Here is a 12,001-nt window from a genome sequence, read left to right as displayed (position 1 = left end):
ATATTTTACACATACTGCTGTAAAACAAACTTTTACATATGCAGTAAATTTTTACAATACATTCACAATTTCAAAAATACATGTGCGCTCTTTTCTTTTGCATTTCAATGCAAATCCAATACATAAAAAAACTGATCTATGCACTGCTGTGCAATATCTTCCCCTGCTTCACGTACTGGTCTTCATTCTATTTCATTAACCCTTCGCACTCTCTTGCACTGTTGTGCAACACCAACACACACTTATGCACTGCTGTGCATCACCATAGTTTTCTTGCAAGTCAACATATTTTTTTTTCCACTGCAGCAAAACTATTTTCTACGCACTCTCATATGCGTTCTTTTCATTGTAATTCATATATATAAAAATAGTCAACACACCTTTAAAAAATATGACACATATAATATATGCCCATACCTCCGTGTAATTAATATTCAATGTTTTTACCAAACACTTACGAACCACATAACTATGCATTTAAATCCTTTTGCAGACTGGAGTGGCGGTCAACCAAACTTAGTTTTCACTCCACGCAAAAACTTTAATGTTGGTTCGTATGCAGCTTTAGTTGATGGACGGCGGAGGATGAAGAAACAGATCGGACGGTGGACGGAGATATCGGGAGCCACTTTAATGTTGAACTTTACCTCCCAAGATATTGCGTAGGCTGACGTATGGGGTGGGACGCGTGCCCAAATTTTATTGCATCGGGTTCAATTAGCCGGAAAATGTCTTTGCCGGAAAGTGGTCCGAGAAATTTCAGGCGGGTTTGCTGAACGGTTTTGTGCTCCTGTCGTTGTGCTTGCTGAGTCGACATCCGTTGCTACCCACGTCCGCGTGTAGCCTGCAGTTGGAATTAACATTCCAACACTCCCCTTTAATTTCAACTGCTGGGCGTTCAAACATACCCAAACACTTCCTCACATAGAGGGATTCACCAACACTGCTGTTACAAAAACATCTTCCTCACATAGAGGGATTCACCAACTGCTTCTGATGCAGTTCCACAATCAATTAAAAATAGTCTTCCTCTTAACAGAGGGATTCACTTGAGACTGTGCTGAAGAGCACCTTCCTCATGACAGAGGGATTCACCTGAGACTGTGCTGAAGAGCACCTTCCTCTTGACAGAGGGATTCACCACACTATGCTGAAAAGCATCTTCCTCTTGACAAAGGGATTCACCATGACACTGTGCTGAAAAGCACCTTCCTCTTTAACGGAGGGTTTCACCAAATGACTGCGCTGAAAAGCACCTTCCTCTTTAACAGAGGGATTCACCAAGAACTTCACTTCCTCTCACAGAGGGATTACAACCAGACACTGCTTTAGATGCAGTTCCAAAACAAAACATTCATTGCACTGTTGTGCATACCCATTACATTGTTTCTTTATGCTGCTGCATATTCTCTGTTGCATTGTTGTGCCATCTTCTTTGCTGCGTCTACTCCACACTGCTGTGTCTGCTCCACGCTACTGCGTCTACACCTGCACTGTTGTGCGTTAATAAAAAAATTCTTACATATGCGTTGGTGCGCCTTTCCTTTCTCACATTCACACTGTTGTGTGAGAATTCTTTACTTGTGCACTTATGCGTGCTTCCCTTCTTCACAATGGGAAAACTTTTCTTCACGCTGCTGCGTGCTCCCCTTCATTGATTACAATCGTACTTCTGCTGTGTCTCACTTGCATTTCATATGCAAACAACACACTCACTGCACTTACATTTACTACTGTAAAGAAAAATTTCTTTTACATGTGTTGCTGCCCATTACATTTCATTTCTTCAACAAAAAAAATTTCCATGCTGCTGCATTTTTCATATTTAACGCTGCCCCTTTTCCTTCTCCGCACTTCTGTGCATATTGCATTGCATATGTGATAAAAAAAACATTTTCCAACACCGCTGCGTATTACATTTCAGAGGGATTAACAACAAACAAAAAAAAAATTCATTTGCACTCTGCTGCGCTGCAATACATCCTCCAAGCAATCTCCATGCCCTGCAGATTTTTGTCTCTGCTTTTATGGCAGATTTAATTCCATATCTCTCCCCTATAACAAGATCTTCATCAAAGAATGACTGTTAAAACAGTTCAACAATTATGATAAAAAAAAATTACAGGCTCCCCTTAACTGTATGCATCATCTTCTTTCAGCAAAGTTTTCTCAAAAGAAACTTAGATCAACTAGGGAGCTCAAGGGGCTTTCAGGCTGTATTTCCTTCCTTCTCCATACTTGTGTAAATTTCTTCTTTTGTGTGGGTCTAGCTTGCATAGGAGCCCATCTTAAGTTACAGTCACGTCCCATATGCCCAATGTTATGGCACTTGAAACATTCAACATTGTTCATGAATAAGAATTCATGATTTCTTCTTGTAAAATTATTTCTTGGAGGTTGTCTGACACCATAACATCTATCTCTATGAAATGCTCTACAGTCTTTTGCCATATGACCAAAGTTTGAACAAGAGTAACAATAACCATAAAATGAACTTTGGTACCTGAGAGATGGAGGTTTCCTTGATGTACTTCTGAAGCCTTTCTGCCTTGAGATCCTTTGATGATAACCATTGCATCTTACCTCTTTGACATCAGCTACATTTCTTCTTGGAGCTGGTTTTCTACTTGGAGCAGGATTTCTTCTACTGTAGCCTTGATTTTTCTCCTTGCCTTTGCTGGAACTAGGAGCATCACCATTTCTTTCTGGCTTCTTCACATCTCCTTTGTTTAAAACATTTTCATTCTTGTTTGAGGGTTCACCTACATACCCAAGTCCTGATTTATCAGATGGAGATCTGTGATAGCTGAGCATGTCATCCAAGGCTTGAGAGCTCTTCATGATTTTGTTCATCCCTTCAACCTTTTTCTTGAGGAGGACAATCTCTTCTTCCAATCTTTCACATTCATTATTCTTCTTTGTAAGCTGTTCCTTAGTTTCTTCCTTGCTACGAGTAGCTTCAGCTGCTACTATTTTGAGGGAGATGATATCTGTCTTCATTTTGGAGATTTCTGCTTGACTGCTCTCCATTTTCTTTTCAGCTCCTTGTGCCTGCTTCCTGGCTTCTTGTAGTTCAGACTTAAGGGAGGAGACCTCTACCTTGTACTGTCCAATCTCTTCTACAAGCTTGTTCACTCTCTTGTGCCTTTGTTCAAGTTGACTTGACAAGGCGTTTCCCTGCTTCTTTGCTTCATTCAGCTGATTTGTCATGGATATGACTTCTTCATGATGTTTCCTCTTGCTTTCATCAAGTTCCTTCTTAAGCTTGACGAGCTCTTCATCCCTTTCTTTTACTTGAAGCTTGATGAGGTCAACCTTCTCATTTTCAGCTTCTATGATGGGTTCAGAATTTTCTTCTTCACTGATGGTCATGGTCAGTGCTCCCTTTGCATGAAGGTCATGAAGTCTGTCCCATATATCCTTTGCTGATGAATATTTTCCTAGATTCTTCTTCACAGAATCAGGTAGTCCATCCAAGATTATTTTTGCTACTTGTGCATTATACTCCTTGGATTCTTTATCCTTCTTGCTATCATCAATCACTGATTCCCAGATTTCAATCCCTTGAGACTGTAAGACAGCCCTCATTTTTATTTCCCACATATCAAAATTTCCATTAAACTTTGAAGCCTCAAATAGAATGCTTTCAAATAGATTGTTTTCTATTTTAATAGAAGCGGGAGACACAACCTTAGGAGGATTGGAGGCTTTCTTCTTTGACCTTGCCATTCTTAACTATTTTTAAAATCCCTGACTATGTTTTTAAAATGACTCACTGTTTCTTCAACAGCAACACAGAAAAAAAAACTTTGAGGAATACCTGGGTTCTTTTGCCTGCGACTTCACACTGCTGGAGAAGTTTTACTGCTGCTGCAACAAGAGTCTTTCCTTCAGCTTCTTTGACACTTCAAAGAGCCTGAACCTGCTCTGTCACCATCAAAGAGCTTGGACCAGCTCTGATACCACTGTTGGGGATTTTTCTCGTAAAATCCCAAAAACAAACAAATAAAACTAAACACAGAGGCAATGCTCTGTTTTCTTCTCTCCAGGATCTTTTGTGCACAGGGAAGCTTTTAATTTTTTTTTTACTGAGAACAATGTATTACACCACCACAAAAGGATTTCTATTCATTAAAACAAAATACCTGATACAACATTCATCCTCTTTCACTCAGAGGGATTTACCAAAAATACATTCAGCGAACTCTAATACATATTCATCCTCTTTGCTGAGAGGGATTCACCAAATTTAATTCATTCTACAAAACTCTGTTTTCATGTGAGAATTTACTGTGCTGGGTTTACTGCAGTAAAACCCCTTTTTACTTTAACTGGTGTAAAACTATTTTTACACATACTGATATACAAATATTTTACACATACTGCTGTAAAACAAACTTTTACATATGCAGTAAATTTTTACATTACATTCACAATTTCAAAAATACCTGTGCGCTCTTTTCTTCCAATACATAAAAAAACTGATCTATGCACTGCTGTGCAATATCTTCCCCTGCTTCACGTACTGGTCTTCATTCTATTTCATTAACCCTTCGCACTCTCTTGCACTGCTGTGCAACACCAACACACACTTATGCACTGCTGTGCATCACCATAGTTTTCTTGCAAGTCAACATATTTCTTTTTCCACTGCAGCAAAACTATTTTCTACGCACTCTCATATGCGTTCTTTTCATTGTAATTCATATATATAAAAATAGTCAACACACCCTTAAAAAATATGACACATATAATATATGCCCATACCTCCGTGTAATTAATATTCAATGCTTTTACCAAACACTTATGAACCACATAACTATGCATTTAAATCCTTTTGCAGACTGGAGTGGTGGTCAACCAAACTTAGTTTTCACTCCACGCAAAACTTTAATGTTGGTTCTTTAATGTTGGTTCGTATGCAGCTTTAGTTGATGGACGGCGGAGGATGAAGAAACAGATCGGACGGTGGACCGAGATATCGAGAGCCACTTTAATGTTGAACTTACCTCCCGAGATATTGAGTAGGCTGACGTATGGGGTGGGACACGTGCCCAAATTTTATTGCATCGGGTTCAATTAGCCGGAAAATGTCTTTGCCGGAAAGTAGTCAAGCGGGTTCGCAATTGCCGGAAAGTGGTCCGAGAAATTTCAGGCGGGTTTGCTGAACGGTTTTGTGCTCCGATCATTGTGCTTGCTGAGTCGGCGTCCGTTGATGCCACTATGCTTCAATGCATTGTGTGTATGAGAGAATTCGCAATTAGTTGCTTCCCACGGAGATGGCGCACAGTTTAGGAAAAAATAAAAAAATTCGTCGGGTAAATTTGAATAAACTTAATTCATTATTCATAAATATGACTAATACCAAATTTTACCAATAGTTACATATTCCTTTAATTTTTATTTATATATTTTCCAATCCGAATTAAAAGTGCCATATTCTTCTAGGATTTCGTTCCATCTTAAGAATTTCCAATCCCAGTGACATATTGGTTAGAAGTGCTCACACTAGTTATGGGGTTCGTTCATTCTCAATTCCTATTTTGTTAGTTGCAAATTTAATGAGACAAATAGGTGATGTAACCCTGGTTTTAGATTTAGTATACCTTGGTCAAATAACGATGGCAGAATCTTTCCTTAAAGATTTATTTTCAGAAATAAGCACAAAAACTTAGAGCCATGAGCTATGAAATGTGAGAATGTAAAAAAGGGTTGCAAGTAATGGTGAATGAATTTACACCATCCGTCCATTTTCATAAACAATAACAAAGTCAATGTATTTATTACATCCATTAAGTGATGTTAGGTAGGAAAAGATTTACATTTTGTAATAGCATAGTGCATCAATGTTAGCATTTATTAGGATGGCAATTATTAGGTTGTTAGTTCAAATTTCAAGGGAAGACACTACGTTAATGTCTATTTGTAAGATTAATTTTTTTTTACTACCACATTGCCATGATTTTGGTGACTAGATTTAAAATTTAAAATTTAATTTACTTGTCAAGTAAATTTAATGATGCTTACTTGTTTATCACACCCACCATTTTATTGTTTATAGAAATTAGTGAATGCCAAATCTATTTTTATTATATGCAAATTATGTATGATCCCCGTCAAAGGGGTTATTTTGTGGAGCATCAAGGATTCTTTTGTGAAGCATCAAATCAATATTCAAAACAACAATTTCCTATCTCTAAGGGCACCTATCATTTCATTGTTTATACATATTAGTGAATGCCAAATCTATTTTTATTATATGAAAATTATGTATGATCCCTGTCAAAGGGGTTATTTTGTGGAGCATTAACAATTATTTTGTGAAGCATCAAATCAATATTCAAAACAACAATTTCCTGAGTCTAAGGGCACCCATCATTTCATTGTTTATAGATATTAGTGAATGCCAAATCTGTTTTTATTATATGCAAATTATGTATGATCCCCATCAAAGGGGTTATTTTGTGGAGCATCAAGGGTTATTTTGTGAAGCATCATATCAATACTCCAAACAACACTTTCTTGACTCTAAGGGCACCTATCATTTCATTCTTTATAGATATTAGTGAATACCAAATCTATTTTTATTATATGCAAATTACAACACTTTCTTGACTCTAAGGGCACCCATAATTTCATTGTTTATAGATATTAGTGAATGCCAAATCTATTTTTATTATATGCAAATTATGTATGATCTCTATCAAAGAGGTTATTTTGTGGAGAATCAAGGGTTATTTTGTTAAGCATCACATCAGTACTGAAAACAAAGCTTTAGTGACTCTAAGGGTTAAGTAAAGTTGTGAAAAATGTCTTTTCTTATTTGGTTGCAAGTTTTAATTATAATGAGAAAAGTTTACTGCTTCAAATTGGACTAGAACCAAGTCCTTCTCTTATTTGGTTGCAAGTTTTATTTATAGTAACAAAAATTACAACTTCAAGTTGGACCTGAACCAAAACTTTTGCTTTTAAATTTTGCAAAAACTTATTACATTTTGAATAATAGCATGCTAATGAACATTAACATTACCACATGTTTTTTCTCAAAAACTGTGCAAAGTTGCAGCATATACATGCAAAACAAAAGAACAATGAAAAACCATTGCAAAAAAATAGATTTATTAGTGAAATTGGAATTAACAATTACCTGTTACAAATTCCTTGCTTTCATCTCTGGAAGCAAAGAAATGTATCCAACATAAGAAAAAAAATCAATCACTATTATAAAATAAAATCTGAGGTAATGACCACTTGCCCAATGTGTAATGAAATTGGAATTAACAATTACTTGTTACAAATTCCTTGCTTTCATCTCTGGAAGCAAAAAAATGAATCCAAGATAAAAAAAAAAAAATAAAAAAATCAATCACTACTATAAAATAAAATTTGATGTAATAACAACTTGCATTGGAATTAACAATTACTTGTTACAAATTCCTTGCTTTCATCTCTGGAAGCAAAAAAATGAATCCAAGATAAAATAAAATAAAATAAAAAAATCAATCACTACTATAAAATAAAATTTGATGTAATAACAACTTGCCCAATGTAAAACTATTGATCCAAACAATAATTATTAATCTATATAAAAAGTGCAGAGGATACCAATCTCAAACAATGGCCTCATGCAAACAACTTTGACATTCTTTCCACAATATTTGGTGCAAACAACATTAACATAGCTTTCACAATATCAATATGTACTAGCCTCATATGCCTTTAGCCCTGTAAACCAAGCATTAAAAAGTATGACAGGTAACTTAAATTATTTGATGTCACATTTACAGGTTCAAATTTTGTTTCCCTGTCACTCCGGTCTTTTCAGAATATTTATTCATTGTAAACATATTTAAAAATAATAATAATGGTAGTTAGTGATAATATCTTGTAGGTCTGGTAGGTGAGTAGATCATTTTTCCATTCAATATTGAGGCTGAGGCTGAAGTTGACGTTAAGGTTGAAGCTGAAGCTTATCTGAACTCAATTTAGCTGGCAAAATAAAAACAAAACACACTATTAACTTGATAAACATTTCTCGGAAAAAATAATAAATAATGAAATAGATGACTTTAGTTATAACATAAAGAGAAAAATAGATATCACAAACCTTCGGGTAAATCAGAGAAAGAGATAACATAAATCCAAATGGAAATCAAGAAGAAAAAATCAACCCAGATTTGAAAATAAAGAATAAAAGTAATTCAAAACAGATTTAAAAATAGAGGTATGGACCTGAGGAAGAAATACTTGGGAAATGCCCGTTTTGTTTGGAGTTATCACCCAGTATTAAGGATAGCATGAGATGTTGTGATATGGACCATTACCAAGAAGAGAGATTTTATACAAATTAGATCTCAAAAGTTATGCATTGGATATAGAATGCAGAAACGGTTTGCAACATCAACTCATTAAGACGCTATGGAGATTAATGGCTTTCCTCTAAAAAAAACAACATTTTTAATTGGACATTTCTCTTTCAAAATTGACAGACAACACTATACTTGTATTCAACAAAATAAATAGGGTGTTTTAGTAGTTATACACAATCTCATATTTGAATGCAAGCATGTGGTGTGAAATTTTGTTTTCTTAGTTATTTTTAGTTATTTAGATATAAAATATTCTATATTTTGATGTGCTGATCTCGTAACTTTACCTTCAAGGTTTTGGCAGATTGAGTACTTGTCGGATTTATCATTTGAACCTCTGAAGCATCAGATGAAGAAGATCCGTGAGATACAGATTGCTGCGCAGGTGTGTCAACTGGAAATGGAACCGGTGGAATAGAAATGTCAATGACTCCTTCTAACATCTGGATCACTTTGTTCATCGAGGGACGGCGAGATGCTTTGAACTGGATGCACCATAGTCCGACTAAACTTAACTTTTTGGCTATCTTTTGGTCTTCTTCTGACATGTTAATACCCTCTCTCAAATTTCCAAACTCTCCCTTCTCCACCTGCTTGAAAGCCCACTCAGGATAGTAGAATTTGCTGGATGCACTGTCTAAATTTTTGTCAATATTTTTTCTGGCGCCCACCATCTCCATGACCAACATACCATAGCTGTAAACATCAGACTTATCAGTCACAGATCCATACATGCCTGACCACATCTCTGGAGCAGCGTAACCTAGTGTTCCTCTATTAGCTACGGAGATGTGAGATTTCACTCTGTCTGATATTTTAGCTAGACCAAAATCTGCAACTTTTGGTGAAAAATCTGCATCAAGTAGGACATTGTGAGGCTTTATGTCACAATGTAAGATGTGATTATTGCAATCTTCATGTAGGTATGCAATACCGCGAGCTGTACCAATTGCAATTGAATACAACTGTTTCCAATCCAACTTGTCTCTAAGGCTTCCATGGATATACTTGTCCAGGGAACCATTAATCATGTATTCATACACCAAAGCTCTTTTCGATCTCTGCACACAATAACCCAAGAGGCGCACCAGGTTAACATGATATGTCCTCCCCACTGTAGCTACTTCTGCTATAAACTGTTGTTCACTCTGTTTCGATTCATCCAAAATCTTGACAGCGATGGGACGTCCACTTGGAAGCTTCCCTTTATAAACTGTTCCAAAACTTCCTTGGCCAACCTTCTCTGCCAAATTTTTTGTGTAAGCTTTAATCTTGGCATAAGAGTATCTAGTGGGCATTTGTGAGGAATAATAATTTAGGAAATTCTCGATAGGAGGAGATGTAGAGTGAAGCGGATCCATAAACGCTCGAACGCTCTGCTCTTGATCAATGCGAGACTTTTCAGAACAAATTTGACGATGGATCATTATCCCGGAAACCAGTACTGCTATGCTAAACACAGCACAGAGTGGAAAAATGATCTCTGAAAATAAAACTCAACGTTAGTAGAAAAAACAGATATATGTTTGCTTCTACATTCCATATCATATATATATTGATACACCAAAAGGCCACAAGAAATTCAAAAGTGTCTCGATTCCCAATTGCATGAATGCAAGTTCCATGAAACTTTCCTAGAAATCAAATCTATTACAAGAAATCGTGAAACTTTCCAAACCTTCACGGCATATTACAATTTACATAAAGATATTAACAAAGAAAATATTTTTAACCAAGATGGCGGACCTAGTAAGGAAGTGTAACAATGGTTATGTGATAAATATGACAGATTTACCTGCCATATGTTTTGACGATGTTTTCTTTGGTAATATTCTTCCTTCCTGGGGAGCATCCCCAGGTGCATTTGTATACTGATCTGGTATTCTTCCTTCGCGGGTACCATTTGGTTTGGCAGATACCTGGGGTGGAGCGCTTGATTGACTCATATAATTTGCCTCCGCGAAGAGCCAATTTGAATCAATTGCCGGTCCTTCACAGAAACAAGCGATCAGTAAGAAAACCTAAGTTTGGAGAAAGGCAATTTGCTGTTGAAGAAAGGGAGTTTTGGAGATTCTCACCACCATCGTAGCAATACAATCTTTGAATAGTGCCATTAGGACAAATACAATAATCCTCATACTTATCCTCATACTTATCGTCTCTACTATATAAGTCCATGTGATAAAAAGAGAGACATCTTCCTTCAGGTTGTGCTAACAAACCTTCAGCGTTTTGGCACTGAAGACAATCCTGGGGTGTAGACCATGTAATTTGGAATCCGCTTTGGAGGATTTCCTCAAAATTGTCATGTGCGCTGAAGTTATAGGTGGTTACATTAGCCGAAACCCATATTGGTGTATATGTCGTGCACTGAAGATAAAAAATTAAATCTGTAGCAGGGTAGAAGTAACAATAATTGTGATTAGCCAAGGCTTCACTACAATTGAGCCATGAGATGTTCACCTTTTGTAGAATTCCCGTATCATTAACCTCTTGCATACAGGCATAAAGTGTTCCCTGTATGTATGCGGGATCAAGATTGAAGAATCCACGCAGCAACAGCCAGTCGTAATTGGATAACGAATCGGTTGCATAATCGTAAGGAGCGATGTGTACTTTTCCGTAGTAACGCGATTCTGTGATATCTCCAACGATTGTCCAACCGTCCCCGGAGTTGTAGGCGTTGCGGTCGAATAAGCGTACGGTCTGATTGTTTTGGCACTCGGCAGATAGAGGCCCACATTTGCCGAAGGGATATTGGATGGTGGAATTGCCACACTTGACAGGAGCGCAGTCTTCAAAAGATGGAATATCAAATTGGGTGTTAACGGCCGGGATGTTGGAGCATAAGTAGGGCACAGAAATAATATAGGTAAGAAGAAGCAGCGTGATTAAGACGGGGAAGGACGATGTCATGTTGTAAAGATAAAAATATGTCCGAGTTTGTTGGCCAAACTGAAGAGTTGCAGAGAGAAAACAGTGTGATGTGGAGCGTATGATGGGGATTTTGCAGAGCAGAGAGGAGAGGAATCGTGCCTATGGGCACAGGTGGAGAATGTTCCTAGGGTGCTCATAGGCACGATTTTAATGACAACATTTTACAGTTGGCAAGAGTATTCAGCGCACAACCTGATGACAACTCGTTGCAATTGTCTTACAATGCTGTGGAACATACTTCTATCCATTCCCACTTATAATATCTTACAATTAGGCAGAATATACTTTCATCTAACCATCCAATGACAACATGATAATATCTTACAATTAGGCAGAATATACGTTCATCTAACCATCGAATGACAACATGATAATATCTTAAATTAGGCAGAATATACTTTCATCTAACCATTGAATCAGTGCTATTCAGAGTTACAACTCATTTTTTTTGATAGCATTTTACAGTTGGATCTGGGTATTCACAACTACATTTCATTTCATTCCATCCTCATGATAGCATTTTACATTTAGGCAATGAAATTCAAAGTTTCAATTTTTATGACATCATTTTACAATTATTTTACAGATAGATAGAATGTGTTTCAATCAAATACAAGTGACAAATAATATCCTCTTTGGATGATTCATTTTTCCATCCTAAGTTGAAAGTACTCTAGCTCATCAAATACAAGTGA

At 36.7% G+C, this 12,001-nt stretch overlaps 1 protein-coding gene across 1 annotated transcript; it reads right to left on the bottom strand.

Moving 5' to 3' along the window:
* Positions 1–8,623: 8,623 nt before the first annotated feature.
* LOC149185879 (LEAF RUST 10 DISEASE-RESISTANCE LOCUS RECEPTOR-LIKE PROTEIN KINASE-like 2.4) lies at positions 8,624–11,285 on the bottom strand. Its single transcript, XM_089409156.1, has 4 exons — positions 10,833–11,285; positions 10,592–10,739; positions 10,165–10,359; positions 8,624–9,852 (listed from the first exon to the last, which is right to left on the bottom strand). Exons 1-4 carry the CDS (start codon positions 11,283–11,285, stop codon positions 8,624–8,626), a joined length of 2,025 nt encoding a protein of 674 aa, XP_089265282.1.
* Positions 11,286–12,001: the final 716 nt, after the last annotated feature.

The sequence above is a fragment of the Pinus tabuliformis genome, chromosome 3_1 (genome assembly GCF_031772625.1).
Source record: "Pinus tabuliformis cultivar Carrire ecotype Pingquan chromosome 3_1, CPIR1, whole genome shotgun sequence".
NCBI lineage: Eukaryota > Viridiplantae > Streptophyta > Pinopsida > Pinales > Pinaceae > Pinus > Pinus tabuliformis.
This window is presented reverse-complemented; position numbering and strand designations above follow the sequence as displayed.